The sequence below is a fragment of the Salvia hispanica genome, chromosome 4 (assembly GCF_029641045.1).
Source record: "Salvia hispanica isolate PSC_SH4W2 chromosome 4, Shi_PSC_v1, whole genome shotgun sequence".
NCBI classification, from domain to species: Eukaryota; Viridiplantae; Streptophyta; class Magnoliopsida; order Lamiales; family Lamiaceae; genus Salvia; species Salvia hispanica.
The window spans coordinates 49,276,937-49,296,420 of NC_142695.1; the positions used below are offsets into that span (position 1 = coordinate 49,276,937).

The window sequence follows — 19,484 nt, forward strand, 5'->3', positions numbered from 1 at the left end:
GTAAGAAGTTGGTTTCCTAGAAAAAGGTTTGATTAACTAATCTTGGTAGAGATATTTGGATTTAAGAAACTGCGACCGCAAAAACAGGTAAAATGGAAAAGTAAAATGTACTTATAATTAATAGATGTGATAGTAGATTTAGACATATCCTTGACTCGCCCACAGCTCATGGCAGACAACAAGTGAATACAATAGTACTAGAAGTAATGCATTTGTGGGACACTGTTTTAAGATACTACTTGCAATACATGATTTATCAACACACAGTTGAGTTGAGTAAATGAGTGTGTCGGCCACATTTTTAGTTGAAAGAAGTGGCAAAATGTTCACTGTTTCATCACTTAAGTTTCTAACCAAGTTTCCATATTTCACTTGGATCAAACCCACGTGAAGTCTTTATTTCACCACTCAATTTACGGCTGAGTTAGAGCATACCAAGTGAAAATGAGTGTCTGCTTGCTAAAATTTTTAATCCTAGACTCCACTTTCGAACTGAAAACCGTAAAAAGGTGTATTATCTAGCACTGAAAACAGGCTCTGCCTCAGCAGTTGGCTGACTTCTTCTAGTATATTTGAGGAGTAAAGCCTCTGAAGTAAGGCCTGGCACCTTTAGATCCCTGCACATGAAAAGCAGCAACAGTCAGAAAGAGGGAAAAGAGCAAACAAGTACGCAATGCAAATGTAGATAGATAATGAGTCTAACCGAACATATGGCTGCAGATCCTTCCACTCCCACTTGAGCCGCTGCTGAAATAGTATGGCGAACCGCTCTGCCGGAGTCGAAGGGAGAGAAGACACACTGAAAGGATACAACCAAGTTTCAATTCCTAGCTTTTCTGTTAGAATTTCACCTTCCAACATCTCAAAACTAGCACACATCCCATCAGGAAGCTTCCGCATCCACTTCTCCATAAAGATTTCAAGTTTCATCTTCCCTCCTTTCAGGATTTCTCTTGCTAGGCACACGCAAACACGCCTCTCGTCCAATATCCAAAGATGACTTACACAAGCACCCTCGTCATCCACCTTATTTCCATAGGCTTGCAAGCAATGCTTTGCAATATTTCTAGGAAATCCATCTGCTTCCAGCATGCCCAGAACTTCATCCTCATCGAGTGCATTGATAGACCAATTACTCAATATCACATTGTGCAAAAGCATGCTTAAGATTGCGTGCATATAACTGTCATCCAAAATCCGCCAGTATCCATCAATTTCTACTGCTGAAATGGATTGCAGACCCATCTTTAATTCCTCGTCACTTGCTTGAATCCTTTCTACTAGATCCTCCCACCTGTATAGACCCAAACCTGTCTCCTCCCTCTCCTCTGATATGTCCATCTCTGAGGCTTCACCAAAACTGTAAGGTTTTTGAGAGAGGAGCAATTTTAGTTCATCTAATTTTGGTGCTACCTCAACAAGTTCCATGCAACCGGGAGCAACTTTGAGGACAGATGCAACTGCCAAGCTGCCATCATCTTTGTTATTACGGGATCTGGAGACATCCTCTGAGGGAGGTATGAGAAGCATGGAATTTGATGTGCCCACAAATTTAACAGCATATGTCTTTGACGAAGTACAAAGAACTGCATCCTCATCTGGCTGTCCTCTTAGTGTTACTCTATAAATTTCATAAACAAGACCATAAGTTGAAGAGAAATTACAAAGTATATATATTAAGGTAAGGACTTGATAAACATATACTATGATAGCAAGAATCACAACTCTTAATCATAATATGTAGATTTTTTTGTCGGAAGAAAATTTGGTGCACACACCTTTGATGCAGGATGTCAGGGAGGAGCTTGTCGTCGAGTTCAAGAAGCATAAGGTCATTGTGGGGGCCAAATAGAGAATGATAAGTGAGAGAAATTGAAGAGCTGGGTTGAAGGCTTAGAATTGCTTCTGCACCGGCAGAGCATGCAGTTTGCTGGTGTAAATTATCCATATACCAGTCGCCTTCCCTAAACAAGACTGAGGTTCCAATTGTGGACAGGATTTCACCCCCGTTCTCAGTCACAACAGCTACCTGGAAGGAACAGGTTGATGAATGATAACTGATCCAGAGCTACCACACAGAAAATTTTGGTCATTTGCAAACACTACCAAAACAGAGCTCCTAGCAGATCTGAACTTTTAGATGCAGTCAAGGCAAGAAACTAAAAGTAAACTAATGTGGTTAGACATCTATATCATGAAAAGGTGGGCACTAATAATGCAACACAAATCCATCAAAACAGCTATCACCTTTATTCCATAATTTCATTGTATTTTTCATTTTGTCATATTCATTCAGGTTGATGGGCAGTTAGTTCTGGCAAACCTCTTCTTATCCAGTAAACCACTACTCAGATCATAGGTTCCCTACTCAATTTCAGAACTAAAATCAAATAGTTGAGGCTTAGTAATTGAATATTAAAATATGCAGGAAAACTTGCATAAGCCATGTACAACACAGGACACATTCAGACATGCACTGGAATTTATTATGTACCTTTTGACATTATTGTTATCAGTTTATGCAATCCTAGGTCTTTGCTTCATCATTGAGGACTTGTTCAGTTATTTGACCTACTCTCTCTGTAACCCAGAATTTCTGAGATTTGACAAAATTGAAAAATAACTGCTCACAACCTTTTAAGTTTTAAGAATGGTTCTACAGTTCTACAGCTACAAGGCTGATTTTAAATGATTTTTTCCTTTTAAAACTACTACTATTAGATTATGGGATATCTCAAATTATGATCTATTTTAACAATTTCCTCATAGTAGATCTAATGCAAGCAATCATGACATAAATACTAGTGTATTACTGCTGTGGTTTCAATAAAAAAAAAAAAATTCAAAACAACAAATGCGAGCACAGGACAAACAACAAAAACATAGATTGTAATGCTGTGTTCAATTTTTTTAATACTAAAATTTTCGGCTCTTCAAACTAGATTTCTAGACCTTGCCCTGAAAAATCAACGCATTCAGACTCGATGTCACGAATCCAATTGAATTCGAACAAATCAGCAGTTCGTACAGAAGCATAACACAACTGGGATTTTAAGCAGAACATTTAAACGAATCAATAGATGGTCGAATTTAGAGAGATTTACCTCAGTCCGGCGACTATGTGTCGGCCGTTTCAGATTAGGGTTGAAATGGCGGGAAGATGAGCGCTACAGATCTGGATTTTGTGGAGGGAAAAGCGACCTTGGCGGGAAACAATAAAGTCGCACCCGCTTTTGTCCTTCAAATTTTAAAAGTCAACATTCCAAAAGGAAAAGTACAACCTTTACTTATCATTTTATGTACTGAACGGTGTGTCACGTATTCAAATTAATTTCCAATCAAACCAAAAATACGAGAAACAATAATTTTATTCATTCATAAAAACTCATATAGATTTTAACTCACGATAATGTTATTTTATACCCTCAATTTTAGTGTGTTCTAAAAATATGCTAACTTTCTTTTTGCATACAGAAATCCCCAACCTCCCATTTTTGGGGAAAATTTCTCAACTGGTTTAAAAACTAAAGTTATTTTCATTATTTAATGATGATAATATACTAGTAGTATTTCAAGACTTAATTATGTTACAATTTTTAAACACATAGTACATATACTACGAGTTATAAACATTTGTGTATTTAATGAAGCAAATGACGATGAAATGTAATTTAATTGATAAAATATTTATCTTAAACATCTAGTAGAAGATTCAAATCATGAATGGATGATTAAGAAATCATTATTGATCACTTTTTATTTAGAAAATAAAAGTGATACGATGATTCCCATATCATTAAAATAGAAAATTGTATCTGTATTAGGTGCAATTACCCTTTTCTATAGTCTATACATATAATATCATAGCCATGATAATAAACATAGAAGCAAGCAATCTCATTCAATTATATCGATCAACTCCAAATAGTTAGGAGGTCCAACCTTAATAAAGTGGAACTAAAGATATCTCTTAACTCAATGGCGGACGCAGTAAGAGGGAACCAGGGGCTTAAGCCCCTCCCAACAAGATTTTTTTTCATATTTTTTCGAGTTTTAAATTTGTTGAATGTTATTTAAAACAGTTCTTAGCCCTTCCAAAACAAACATGATTGAACACTAAATCGTTGGAAGCTAAATGATACGAGGGGTGTTAAATTCTCTAAATTCTGTCCCACATTGACTTGGTGATGATCCAATCTAATCTATATAAGTGTGGATAACCCTCCTCCTTATGAGGCCTTTTAAGGGGTGGGTGGCCCATTTCTAATATGGTATCAGAGCGGGCCCAAGTCGATGATGGATTTCTCTTTATCTCTTATCTACCTCACGAGTGGAAGACCGATGTCCTTTCCGGCCCACATCGATGATGGTTCTCTTATCTCTAGCATTGCTTACCCACGTGATGGAAGATCGATGTCCTTTTCGGCCCACACGTGAGGGGGCGTGTTAAATTCTCTAAATTCTGTCCCACATCGACTTGGTGATGATCCAATCTAATCTATATAAGTGTGGATAACCCTCCCCTTATGAGGCCTTTTAAGGGGTGAGTGGCCCATTTCTAATAAGGGGGCTGATTTAATTTATTAATCAGAAATTCGCAGAGAAGAAAAATGAATGCAAAAATGGCTGCCGTAGAGCTTTGGGAAGAAGACCTCTTTACTAAAAATTAAGTATAATAGTACTCCCTCCGTTCCACAAAAGATATTACACTTGTGGAACAGCATGAGATTTTAGGAGGTTTTGTTTTGTGTGTTAAATGGAGAGAGAAAATATAATTTTTATATTCATGTGAGAGAGAAATTTTTTTTAAAAAGAAAATGTGACATTTTTTGTGGGACAAACTAAAAAGGAAAGTGTGACAATTTTTTGTGGGACAAAGGGAGTAATACATTATCGTAGTCACTGTAATTTATAGCTGTCAGATCTCCACTTCAAATCGCATAAATAGAGCAAAAATTAATATTTACACCTAGTATAGTTAAATTGCATAAATCAAATTTCACGATCCATCTAAATTTAACTACTTGATAATATACTGTTTATTAAAAATGTGTGTATTGATTTTTTGTTTGTTCAATAGCCACCAATACATAAAATTTAATTGTCATTGTTTTAGCAAAATAAATATATAATCATAACATAGACATTTTATTCTTTTGGTATGATGAACTAATTTTTATGTAGTACTCCTAGTATATTTTCTTTAATGTGTTAAACTTGTTGTATGAAACTTTTTTGTGATATACTCCCTCCCTCGTTATTAGAAGTTCCATTTTTTATCGGCACGAGTTTTAAGAAATTGTTTGACTTTATAATTGAAAGTGTTAGAAAAAATGAATTGATCATACTACTAATTTTATAATAAAATATAAATAAATAGAGTTAGTGGAATATATGGTTCACTTGCTAAAAATAGTAAAAGTGAAATGAGACTTCTAGAAATCAGACGAAAATATATATACAGTGAAGCCCCTGCCAATAATATTTTCTGCGTCCGTGACAGTCTTAACTAAATACTATGTTTATTGAGAATGCTATGAAATGAGGTTACTATTTTTTAATGCAAATACTAAGTTATGATATCCAAAGTTGACTGGTCTCTCCTCCTAAAAATAAGTTTTCAATTATTTTGACAATTTGCATATACAAATTTCATTTTTCTCTCTTATTAAGAATAAAAAAAATCATTCGAAATTTGCAGCTTAGAGGGTTTTTTTGTGTATAAATAACTATGGTAAACATCACAATCACAATCTACTTTTAAAGAGTAAATAAAAACTACACACACGACAACGGCACTAGATGGGTTATGGGTATAATTCCAAAAATGTAACGGCAAAATCGAATAAGATAAATTCCAAAAGCTGTGAGTTGAGTCCACAAATAAATGTATGTACCAATCCAATATTTATTAGACTGCGCTCCACCTAAATTTGGGTCACACAGTTTCGAGTGTTCAATTCAGACATAATTGATAATTACACCTCCTGTCACATGTTTGCTTAATCGTTGCATCTTTAAATTCCAAATAGTGAAATAACTATAAAGATCATCCATAATTGCGGACGAGGGGTGAGCCGCAGCGTCACAGCTGGGGTGGCAGGGGCAGGGTTGGTTTCGGGGTCTGGTTTTCGCCATTTCCGGCTAAGGGGAGAAGGAAAAATCACATTTTTTAAAATTTATTATTATTTGAATTAGTATATTAATATTACTTCCTTTTTTTTATAATTTGAATTAAGTATTAATAATTTAATATAGTTAATATTATTAATTTGCATGTTTTAATGAAGTGATTTCGTGTTTTATAAATGGTTTGAAATTTAGACAATGATGTCAATGAATAATGTAGTAAATTATTGTGAGAGAAATAACTAAATGGATGTTTGTTGTGGAAGTTATGATATCACTGAAAAAAAAAAGGAAAATAAGGATATGGAGTAGTCCATAACTAAAGGGGTGTGGATGTTCTAAATTCCTCTGAATTTAAATATTATGAGAAGTCACACATTGTGCAATTCATTCTTAGGAATCATTGGAATGAAAATTAATCTTGAATTAGTGTTAGCGGAAAAGATATTTCAGCGGAATAATAGGCCGCGGCAATCAAAGTCCAATACCTAATATAGAAGCTAATTAATTAGTTGGATCGAAGGATCAATTAACGAAAAGCTATAGGGGTATGCGTAAATCTCACTTTTTCTTTTACTGCTAACTACGTTTAGCATTAGAAATTAGAATCATAAATTTTCGTATTAACAGTGTATAACTTACTAAACTCAAAAGGCGAAATGAAATCTACACATCTTGGATTCGAAACCGAATAAATTTCAATATTTTAAATTTAATAACGTATACACTTAATTGAGTGATTTTATACCCTCGTTGTAACAGTAAGAAGAGATTTTGGATTCATTATAAAAATGAGACTCATAATAACCGATGGGTCATGATCCTCTAATAAGATCAACCCTTAATACAAATGGTTTATAATTATAAAAACATTAGTTGAGGTGTAAAATTGCAAAACATATATGTACTCTTTCCGTCCTATAAAAATAGTACTCCCTCCGTTTCTTCATAGTTGAGGCGGAACTTTTCGGCACAGAGTTTTAGAAATGAATGTTGGGTGTGTTAAATAAATAGATAAAAAAAGTAAGAGAGAGGAAAAGATAGAGAAAATAAAGTATAAAGTGAATAAAGTAGAGAGAATAAAATAAGAGAGAGTAAAGTAAGAGAGAGGAAAAAGTTACCATATAAGGAAATGACTCAACTATGAAGAAACTTCCTGAAATGGTAAAATGACTCAACTATGAAGAAACGGAGGGAGTATTTCTTTTTCTATTTTGGGGTGTCCCACAAATTTAGTCACCTTCCACTTTTGGCAAGTTTTCTCTCTCTTATAAGGTGGGTCTCATTTCCCACTAATAATACTTCAGTCACTTTTTTCTTCTATCTTTTTCTCATACTTTACCAATTTCGCATTAAAATCTGTGCAGTCCCTAAAATTCCTATTTTTTTTGGGACGGAGAGAGTATAATATAAATGGTGGATTTAGGTTGAGTTGTTGGGATATACCAAGCACATTGCTAACCAATGAGAGCCCTAAATCCTTGAATTTGGCTTTTGGAACGGTCATCGACTCCGTGATGGGCTGGAATTCACTTTTGTTCTTTGCATGTCATCCAATGCCAACAATGATATTATTTATTGTGTCAGGCCCTACGAAGTACAATTTTATATAGCTGTTATTGATACACGTGTTAGTTAGTTCTCCCTCCTTCACTGAAAATTTGTCACATTTCACTTTTACCATTTTTGGTAGTGGACCTTACATTCCACTAACTCATTCTCACTGATATTTTATTTTAAAATTAATATATAAAAATAGGATCCACATGCTACTAACTTTTTCAACCCACTTTTTAAGTATTACATTTCTTAAAACACGTGTCAAGTCAAATGGTGCCAAATTTTAATGGACGGAGGGAGTAATTGAAAGTACATGAAATTTAATTTGGAGTTTCTTAAATTTTTTATTGTGAAAAATAACTTTATGCTTAACTAAATGCGTGCCCGCCCCTGTACATCTAAATATCATAAGATATTTATGCAAAAGGTTTGTGCAGTATGAGGTAGAGTATGCTAGCTGTTTATCTATTGAATTAATGCTTTAGATCACCGGTTTTGCTCGACCTACTCAGATCTAGCTTATTAAAATGCCGCTATTATGTGCGGACGTCTGCAGCATGCAACTAATTTATTTTTCAAATTAATACCTAACTAATTGTAGTTAAATCAATTAGTACTAAATTCTAATAATGGATTACTAAACTTAAGGGTTGTAGAACGTTGCGCCCCAATTTGTGTCCTTATTTAGAAAGTAAACACCAAACAAATTATTTTGAGTATAGGTACATGATATAAAGTTCAAACAAAATAAGGACAATTGTAAAAATAACATTCAAATTCAAAGCTATTCGTCTACATCCACTAGTTAATTATTGGAGCTTATGAGACAAACCACAAAATATTCATATTTACTCACAAAAAAGAGTAGTTTGCAGATCTATTAAATTTTAGAATAAACATTCAAATCAAGCATAAACAATTCAAGATTGCCTAAAGGAGTTAAAAAATTATCGATCCCGGAAAAGCAAGAAGTTGAAAATTTTACCAGAAATGGAGGAGCACGAAACGATTGATTCGGCATTGCAGTTTTATTCTCAGACTAATTATCTCTCAATTACTCAATCTCGTAATTGATTGGCAGTTGGGACTAATAAATGCGCCATTTATAAGGTTGCATCTGCCTACCTCATTTGGATTACATTACAATTTACATAGATTTGATCGACCTAGTATGCGCTAGATCAATATACACGTTGCGTAACTTGTACATTGATTTTTATCAATTTTATGTGAATATCGTCCACGTCGCCCGCATTAGGGCGGACGATACCGCGGACGATGGATGGTAGAACGCGGATGATGGATTAGCCATCGTCGCTACAGTGGCGGACGATGCATCGAGCGGACTATCGTCCGCCCCATTGTGTATGCCCTAACCGCGTGAATATTATGTATGGGTTTTGATTATAAGTGATTATAATTCATTATTGCGGCCTGTAACACTCAATAATAAAGGGGAATACGCATATACCTATATAAGGTACGGCTGATCATCAAGAGGGGAAGACGTGTCGAGTAGTTATTAGGCAAAATCAATGAAATGCATTATGAAAGAGTGACGAGTCAACGCATTATTATCTTCATTATAAATGTATAGAGATATATGCATAATTAGAAACCACGGAAGAAAAACAAGAAGAAAAGAATGGCTTCTAAACCAGGAATTCTCACTGAGTGGCCATGGGCATGGCTCGGAGACTACAAGGTAATTTCTTAGTATTACCTTATTGTTTGTACTACAATTCAGTTTGTGTTTTTAACAATGTGTGTTTGGTGTGCTAGTATGTGGTAATAGTGCCATGGGCAATACACGCAACATACTCATACATGTTCAAGGATCCAAGCCAGAGGGATTTTGGGTATGTCACCATATTCCCTTTCTTGCTAACAAGAATGCTTCACAACCAGTTGTGGATTTCCTACTCTCGCTATCGAACGGCCAAGGGGAGCAACCGGATAATCGACAAGAACATCGAGTTTGACCAGGTCGACAGGGAGAGAAATTGGTAGGAATTAAATATACCTCCGACCCCTTTAGCGCATAATTGCACAAATACAATGATGATTGCGATGCTGTTTTGCAGGGATGATCAGATCATTTTCAATGGGATATTGTTCTATATTGGATACGCATACATCAAAGAGTCACATAATCTGCCGTGGTGGAGGACGGACGGCGTGGTCTGGACAATCCTCCTACACGCCGGTCCAGTGGAGTTCCTCTACTACTGGCTGCACCGGGCGCTGCACCACCACTTCTTGTACTCGCGCTACCACTCCCACCACCACTCCTCCATCGTCACCGAGCCCATCACATGTAACATATTAGTCCATATAGTAGTACTACTTAATTAATTGTACAAGTGTTTTCTAATTTGGTAAATATATATATGTGGCAGCCGTGATCCATCCATTTGGGGAGCACGTAGCCTACTTCGCCCTCTTCTCGATACCACTGCTCACAACCGTGTGGACGAGCACTGCTTCCATGGTGTCGTTTGCAGGTTACATCACCTACATCGACTTCATGAACAACATGGGACACTGCAACTTCGAGCACATACCGAAACGCCTTTTCTCCATCTTCCCTCCCCTCAAGTACCTCGTCTACACACCTTCGTGAGTATTGATTTGCCTCATTTCCATCGAGATATTTGTTCATTCTCCATCTAATTTAATGCCTGTCAATAATAGATAACCCACATAAATAGCCCCCCTCCATAATTTAATAACTTTACTCGAAAAAATGTGATGTGTTCAAGATTCTAGCTAGCCTAATAAATTTCACTATTGATGTGTCACATTGCATACTTTTCTACGGAAATTAATACTATGACTGACCTATATAGTAAAAAATCAAAATGGTTGGCCAAGTTACATATTGCAAAGTTTCAATAACTTATCTAGAAATCCATCTAATTGATAGTGACATTTATGTGTACAGATACCATTCCTTGCATCACACTCAATTTCGGACCAATTATTCACTCTTCATGCCATTCTACGACTACGTCTACGGTACAATGGACAAGTCCTCTGAAACGCTGTACGAAAGCTCACTAGTGAGAAAGGACGACATACCCGATCTGGTGCATCTCACTCATCTAACGACGCCGGAATCCATCTACCATCTACGTCTAGGATTTGCGAGCTTTGCATCCGAGCCTCACAAATCCAGGTGGTATCTGTGGCTGATGTGGCCAGTGACGATATGGTCTATGATGATCACTTGGATATACGGCCGCACATTCATTGTCGAGAGGAACATTTTCAAGAACCATAAACTGCAAACATGGGCTGTGCCCAAGTATACAATCCAAGTATATATACAAAAAAAACTACAAAGATTATATAGTCACATGTTGAACAAACTGGTTTTTACTTGAGTTCCACATTTTTGCAGTACTACATGCACTGGCAGAAAGAATGGATCAACAATCTGATTGAGGATGCCATACTCGAAGCTGATGAGAAGGGCGTAAAGGTTCTTAGCCTCGGGTTATTGAACCAGGCATGTTAAGATGCAGAACTTGATTTCCTTTTTTAGCTTACTTCTTCAACTTAAACCTGTTCTTGATCCAGGAAGAAGGACTTAACAGAAACGGCGATTTTTTCTTGAGAAAACACCCTCAGCTGAAAGTGAAATTGGTAGATGGGAGTAGCTTAGCCGTTGCCATAGTTCTGAACAGCATTCCGAAGGGTACAACTCAGGTGGTGCTCCGAGGCAATCCAACCAAGGTTGCATATTCTGTCACGCTCGCCTTATGCCAAGGGGGAATGCAGGTTAATTAGATCAATGATCATAGCAACAAACTGACCATGTTCATAGATAGATGATTTGATCTCTCCATTCTAACTATAGGTCTTCACGTTGAACGAGGACGACTACAAGAGGATCAAAGCTAAGCTCAACACCGAGGCTGGAAATAATCTGTTTCTCTCCAAAAACATCCCTTCCAAGGTTGGCAACTCATACACACACAATACAGGATCAAAACTACATTTTGAATAACAATAATGTCTGCAGATATGGTTGGTGGGAGATGGACTAAGCAAAACAGAACAACTAAAAGCATCGAAAGGAACCATGTTCATCCCCTTCTCTCAGTTTCCCCCAAAGAAAATGCGCAAAGACTGCTTGTATAACACCACACCAGCAATGCTGGCACCAAAGCATATCGAGAATCTTGACTCTTGTGAGGTAATAATTAACAGTTCCAAATCTTAGCCAGACTACACATCGTAATATTAAGACCTTTTGATTGATGAATGACAGAACTGGTTGCCAAGAAGAGTGATGAGCGCGTGGCGTGTAGCGGGAATCGTGCACGCTGCAGAGGAATGGAACGTGCACGAGTGTGGAAACGTGGTGTTTGGTATTGAGAAGATATGGAAGGCCAGTCTTGAGCATGGATTCCGCCCCCTCGTTGTGTCTGCTGAATCAAACCTCAACTAGGCTGCACTCTGAGATACTATCAAAGAAGATAAGAAAAAGAGTTAGATATATATTGTATATATTGGCTATTGCTGCAGCCTGCATTTTATTGTTATAGAAATGCTCAAAATGCCTACTAAATTCATACATCATATTTATCCATCCCATATCAAAGAAAACTTAGTGTGTTTGCCTCTGCTTCAGTGATATACTACTATGTATTTGCGAATAATCAGTATTGCATTTCACTTCTTGCCATTACTTATCAAACTTCATGCTAGCAAAATTCTTAATCACCACAAAGTTTTAGTCAATCCCATCCAAATGCTTGAAGGAAAAAAAAAAACAGAGTTAGATGGATATTTGTTCATTGAACTTAATTTTTTAGACTGCTTTAGTTTGAAGAGGGATAAATATCCCTACTTTAACGGTTGGGATCACCTAATACTTTCCCTTATTTCTACTCCATCCCCCACAAACATAAAATATGATGGTGGACCCCTTCACTTGATATAATGTGGCACAAAAGTTAATTTCGGATCAATTTTATTGGATCACAGATTATTCAGTTTAGGTTGATCATTTGGATCATAATTTTTTTGAGCTATAATTTATTAATCCTAACCGTATAATATTATAAGACCATTCTTACATCATTATTTACTAAAAAATCAATCCATTTACTTGCGAAAGAGCATTCACTTTGAAATGGCAGGTCAAGATTTGGTTATGGAAGAGGCATTGGCGCGACTGCTTAGTACTCCCTCCATCCCATAAGAGTAGTCTCTCGCAAAAAAGTTAATCCATTTAAATTAGCAGTTACAAAAATATGTAGTAGTTCTACGAATTTTGATATACCTATAATATAATCGCTTACTTTAATTTCTTATGAAACTTTAATAATCTAAGGTGAATATATACAGGCCTTATTTATTTTGTAAAGATAAAAATTCTCTTCCATATAAAAGTCTTCTTTATATATATTTCAATCCATCAATATTCAAAATCAAAATGCACATGATCTGCCCATATATACAACTGTGCTGCGAATTTAAATAGCACTTGAACTAAAATATGGAGCATATTTTTCTTCTTGAATATTTTATTCAAAACAAGGATAAAAAAACCAATTTAATTTGTTGTTTTTTAGATCCATCCCTAGCAGTAAAATATATTCTATTGTGATGATAGACCAGGCCCAATTCAATTTAATGTTCTTTTTTTTTTTGCCAAGACCCAATTAGACCATCATTAAACTTTTCTTCACTAGTTTAATTTTCTGGTTTATTTATGTGATCGAAACAAATTATTTTTATAATAAAGATAAATATACATAAATTGTACACGTACATAAGACCCCTAAATTTTAAATTTAATTGAATTATGACATGAATTAATTTTGTTATTTATCATTATATAGCAATACAAAAGAAGTGATGGAAATTTTATAATAAATTTTCATATGATTTCGAGCTTGATTCGAAATAATTATACAATATTTAAGTAAAATAATATTTTTTCTTAAATTTCTAGACATTTAATTTTAGACTAAAGTCCATATTTGATCTCTTACATTTGCTCTAAAAAACTTTTTGGTCATATACATTAAGTTTGTTTCATTTTGGTCCCAAACAATATGTTTTTGTAGTTAAGTCAAATGTATTTTGACCAATTAATTACTTAATTGTAAATCTAATTAACCAGATTAACTAGTTAATTTAATACTCCATCCGTCGCAACTAAATTGAGTCACAATCCTTCTTTGGGACGTCCCAACAAAGTTGAGTCATTTCATTTTTAACTAAAAATAAAACATCTAATCACTCTTATTTTACTCCATTAAATACTTTACTCTCTCTTATCTCTCCTACTTTTTTCCTCTCTCCTATTTTATTTTACTATATTATTTAACTTATCCAACGCAATTTCTTAATCTCCATGTTCAAAGAAGTGACCCAACTTAATTGAAACGGAGGGAGTATTAAAATTTATAAAAAAATTTTGTATCTATAATACATCAACTTTTGGATTGGATGCAAATAACATTCAAATTTATAAATTTAGCATCCAAGTATGAGAAAATGTGGTATTTCTAATTATAAAACAGGGCATTTCAGATCACAATTCAGACTATATTTAATAACAAACTTTGTGGTTTTTTGACTATTTGTCCTAAATAACAAATAAACGACAATCACAATACCAAATTAATAGGCATTGCAAAATTAGACATTTACGAACGTAAGTAAGATCATTTTTATTCTGAAATGAGAAAAACATGAAGATGACAATTGACAGCATTCATTAATACATCAACTTTTTAATCAGATTCAAAATTTTAAATAATGTTCGCATCCAAGCATAAAATAAAAAAAATATGGCATTTCACTGTGCTACAAATGTGTACAAAATAGGCACTTGTAGGCAGTGTTTATTTGATGGAAAAGTAAAGTTGTTAAGGAAAATGATTTCCTTTCAGGAATATGATTTCTTGGATTATGGTTTTTAAAATTTATCATTCCTAGGAATACGATTACTAGAAATATGAATCCCGAGGAATTAAAATACTGTGTTTGGAGATTTCAAAACTATAAATTTTTATTTCTTTGGAATAATCTAATAAATTGATAAAAATTATTAAATAAACTACTTTTAGTTGTACTATTATATTACTCCCTCCGTCCCGCTTAAGATGACACGTTTTTCTTTTTAGTTTGTCCCAACTAAGATGACACATTTCCTTTTTTAGTAACTTTCTCTCTCCAATTAATACACTCAACCACTTTTTCTCACTTTAGTTGTACTATTATATTACTCCCTCCGTCCCGCTTAAGATGACACGTTTTCCTTTTTAGTTTGTCCCAACTAAGATGACACATTTCCTTTTTTGGTAACTTTCTCTCTCCAATTAATACACTCAACCACTTTTTCTCACTCCTATTAAAATATCCATCTATCTTCATCTCTCTACTTTAATACCTACATCCACCTTCTCTCTCTCCAATTAAACACTTTAACCAATAACTCCTAAAATCCCGTACCGGCTAAGCAATGTGTCATCTTAGCCGGGACGGAGGGAGTACTAATCAGAAATAACTGATGCAGTTGGAGAAGCAATCGTGTCTTTTTAGAACCCTAATCTTTGCAAAACTCCAAAATCTTCACTTTTTGTTTCATTTGAATTAGAAAAAATTGAAACAACTAAGTGAGAAATTATATAGACAACAATGTATGGAGAGCCCCAACAAGAAAAAAAAAATATTAAACACTAATTTGAAATCAACTAAAGATATCGATTGCGAGTTTAATTGACTTTGGGAAAACTTAATTTCTACAATATTAATACCAGATTATGAACACATAAGAAAAATAATTAAAGAAGTTTTAGAAAAAAGTTTGTACATTGAATACTAAATTTGTGTATATGTATATAATAATCATCGAAATGGCGTTAGAAATACTAAGTTTGTACATTGAATACTAAATTTGCATGAGAATAATTTTCCTTGAGAACCATATTGAGGAAGAAAAGTTTAAAAATGATGAAGAAAAGTTTAAGAATGAAAAACCGCCGAAGAAGAAGACGAAAGAATACGTAATTCTACAATTTTGGTTTAGGGAAAAAGAATACTTGGGTTAGAGGGAGGAAAAAGAATCCCGGATTTTACATCAAATTTCCTTGATATTAGGAATATGATTACTTTCACTATTTTATAAAAAATCATATCAAACATAGTAATTTAAAAATTAGGAATCAGGTTACTTTCCTGATTTTCTTATTATCAAACCAGACATCGAAATTTAATAATTAGGATTCAGATTACTTTCAAATGGCATAATCCGTGCCAAACAAACATGGCTGTAGATTAATGTACAAACGTGTAAGTAACTAGAGACAAGAAGATGGTGTGAGTCGTATCAAATTTATTGAAGAACACTAGTGATGTGATTGATTAGTGTGTTTCTCGACTAGTACTAAAATCAAGAAAGGCTCTTTTTAATATCTTTCGGTGTATTCAACGTGTTGGAAAAGGATTTTTGGCCAAATTAAGATGTCAATTAAAGTTGAATAGGTCAAAAATATTTGGCAAATTTCTGGAAGTGGGAGCATGCACCAAAATAGGTCCCATATTTAAGAGATTTTTTTTCTTACTTGTAAAACGCAAAACTAAGTTGTTATTTTACTGTGACGCATAAAAAAACGTGTCTCCCAAAAACTTCAATTGCAATATAAAGAGTAATTTAGTAATATAATAATCATCTTAATAATAATTAATTTCATTTTATTCTTAAACTTTATCTATAGTTATCAAACAAAGTTAGGTTATGTATTTATTATATAAGCGAATCTATTGATTTGCAAATTAATTAATCGAAATCATTAATTAAGCTAAGTCGTAAACCGTGTCTGCAATATTAGTTGAACTAATTTCAGATTTACATACTAAGTATTAGTTTAGATAATTTATGAATTTATGATTAATTATCCCAAGCATAGTTCAAATGCTGTGTTCTATTACTTCTGCTGTTCAGAAAACATAATCTTCTTCTCAGTGAAAATGAGTCCAATAATTTTACTGTCGCAAACCTGAAAATTGGTGACATCAAAACCAAACTCAAGTAAAATTTTAAGAGTCTAAATCACATATTTTGTAAGATTCATGATATTCTTTCCAAATCAACTTTCACAAGAGGATGTATAACAACTATTTTTCTTTGATCGGTTTCCGTGAAACAACTTTCTTAAAGCCCATTAAAATAAGAAAGTATGCGCATTGTTATAAAAAAAATCTAGTATCGTCACATCAGTAGGTTGGTGGGGTTGAGAAATTTGGATAATTTACGCATGAACAGAATCACATTCAGGTGACTGTGCCGTTTGTTGAAGGAACACTCATGTATGTTACCTATATATATAAAGAAAATGCATGATAAACCAATTTCCTACCCTATCTTTGCATTTACAAAACTCATCAATTAATTAGGCCCGTTGTGGTTCTGTGGACCTATACGATTACGTTTTCATTAGTATTTTCGATTTCATTTTTTTGTCTCCACCAATGGGAGAGCTATTATAAAAGTAATAAGTACTGTAGAACTAAATACATATTTTTCTTGTTAAATTTTGATGGGGTACCTATAGTATGATTAAACAGTAATGAGTTTAATAGGTAGGGTTAATTAATAATGGTTTATATAAAAGATAAAACCAATGAAGTGACTAGTCTAAAACGAGTAATTAATCAGTCTGCACTATGGTCTATGATCCAAACAACCCATGTGGCCATTTGACTACACGTTATAAGATAAATAAGGGAATTTTTTTCGTGTTATTCGTTTCTGTGCGATTCAAATTCTCAGAAAGTGAGAGAGGTGTTCAAATTCAATCCTTGACAAAATATAGGCCAATAATTTCTTGGTTCTCTGCATCATCTATCCCCGTCTTTCACAAATATAGACGAAAATAATTAATTGGTTCACATCATCTATCCCATTCCTTCAGTCGTGTTACTCGTTTATGTGTGAGACACAAGGATTGTGATTGCTACAATAATTGTTTTTATTACTCCATATATACAAAGAGAAGTCACGAATAATAATAAAAAAAAAGGTAAATCATAGTCGTACAATGAATAAAGTTTGAATCTAATTAACCGTTGGTCGCTAGGAGTATGTCAGCAATTAGCTTAGGAATTGCATGTGTTCAAATTAAGATTAATTTCAGAAAAAAAGGTGACACTAAAGGAACAAAAATTACTCCCTCCATTTCGTAGAAATAGTCCATATCCATTTATGGAAACCTTTTTCTCCTTCTTTTTCCTTTATCATTTATCGACCCCACGATCAACTACACAATTTCAACTACTTTTTCTTCTCTCTTACTTTACCAATTACACATTAAAACTCGTGTCAATCCTAAATTACCTATTTCTATGGGACAGAGGGAGTATTTTATATTTGTCTATAAAAAGAAAAATACAATATCAGCTTTTCGAATATTTAAAGGTGCAACTACCCATCGAATCCAATTTTAGTCTGTACGTGACAGCCGACAGGTTGTGCATTGGCTATTTGCTATTGATAGTGTTAGATGTACTCTAAACAATTTTCCAAATTTGGCAAATATAGTAAGAAAAATGACGAAATTTGAATTTATTCGAATTGATTTTATAACGGAAATTTTTTTAGGTGAAATTATGTACTCCGTATAATATGACCGTCGGGAAACCATACATTGACGTCATTGTTTGTAAATTTTATGATGTTATCAATTCATAAAGAAAACAACATTACTTGGTTGAAAATCATCAATAATACTATACTATTATAAGCGACAAGATTTTTTCGTGGTGAATTAATTGTGACCTAATACAAAATTTCATTTTATCTAAATTTAAAATTGTGTCAGATACCAAAATTCATTACTCGTCGAGCAATTTGCCCAAAACTAATATTTCAAATTTAAAAAGTTGGTATGAAGAGAATTTGGGTATTTAAAATTAAAAGTACGTATGGGAATTGTTGAATAATTGGACTCATAATCTCATATTAATATTGTCGTGTAGTTGGAAAATAGTTTGATCTATGCCTTAGAGTTTTTTGGAACCCTTGTCGTGTCATACTTTTTTGTACTTCAGATTGTTTACTAAAACTAATCACTATCTATATTTGTTATTTTTTTTTGTTTAATGATATGGGATGTTTTTTTCATTAATAATGCTACATTTACCTTCTATGTTTATATCTCTTATACAAGAAATGTTATGCTACGCGACTGATTTGGGCGACTGATGAGCGCCATTCCACGTTAGACAACTGTTTACTTCTTTTGCATATATTATCAATATTAAATTATCTTACTTCTCTGCTTCGTCAACACCGCTCCACTCCTTTTTATTTTTTTTTAATTGTGAAAGAAACTCATCTTCAGAATCTCTCTCCACCATTCTTTTACAAAATTGAACTCTATACGCAATTTTATCCTTCCATTGTTTTGACTGCGTTTTCAAAAATTTTTGCATAAAAGTCAGAGATAGGTATCTAAGAAAGCTCACCAATTTTCGATGTTCAGGCTACAATTTCAATTGAAATTTTATCTCAAAAGGTGAAAAAATGGCAAATAGACAAACTTTCGTTGAATTTTACTTCCCCTAAATGAGCTGCAAAAATCACTCTTCATTCTTGCGGAATTCCAACCTTTCTTATCAATTCTTAAACCACAATTCATCGTTCTTTCTAAAAGGTCACAAATACTTGGAAATTTTCCTTCCTTAATCATCACCAACCACTACTCTTATTTCTTCACAAGAGTCAACGATGCTTCCACAATTCCAACTCTCCCAAATTTAGAATTCCACGT

General features: G+C 33.9%; 1 protein-coding gene and 1 pseudogene across 3 annotated transcripts; one reads left to right on the plus strand and one right to left on the minus strand.

Moving 5' to 3' along the window:
* Nucleotides 1–93: 93 nt before the first annotated feature.
* Nucleotides 94–3,245, minus strand: LOC125196628 (zinc ion binding protein). 2 transcript variants are annotated; one of them, XM_048095222.2, is made up of 4 exons: nucleotides 3,105–3,245; nucleotides 1,779–2,029; nucleotides 704–1,621; nucleotides 94–617 (listed from the first exon to the last, which is right to left on the minus strand). In XM_048095222.2, the coding sequence occupies exons 2-4, from the start codon at nucleotides 1,946–1,948 to the stop codon at nucleotides 515–517; spliced, it is 1,191 nt and encodes a 396-aa protein (XP_047951179.1). In that variant the 5' UTR covers nucleotides 1,949–2,029; nucleotides 3,105–3,245; the 3' UTR covers nucleotides 94–514. The 2 variants fall into 2 exon arrangements, with proteins under 2 accessions (XP_047951179.1, XP_047951180.1); XM_048095223.2 differs by having other exon boundaries at nucleotides 1,779–2,068; nucleotides 3,105–3,241.
* A 5,983-nt stretch (nucleotides 3,246–9,228) lies between these two features.
* On the plus strand, nucleotides 9,229–12,356 carry LOC125196627 (very-long-chain aldehyde decarbonylase CER1-like; annotated as a pseudogene). Its single transcript, XR_016129096.1, has 9 exons — nucleotides 9,229–9,394; nucleotides 9,472–9,695; nucleotides 9,774–10,006; nucleotides 10,089–10,308; nucleotides 10,634–11,009; nucleotides 11,093–11,204; nucleotides 11,276–11,472; nucleotides 11,552–11,890; nucleotides 11,966–12,356. The product of XR_016129096.1 is annotated as a very-long-chain aldehyde decarbonylase CER1-like (transcript).
* Nucleotides 12,357–19,484: the final 7,128 nt, after the last annotated feature.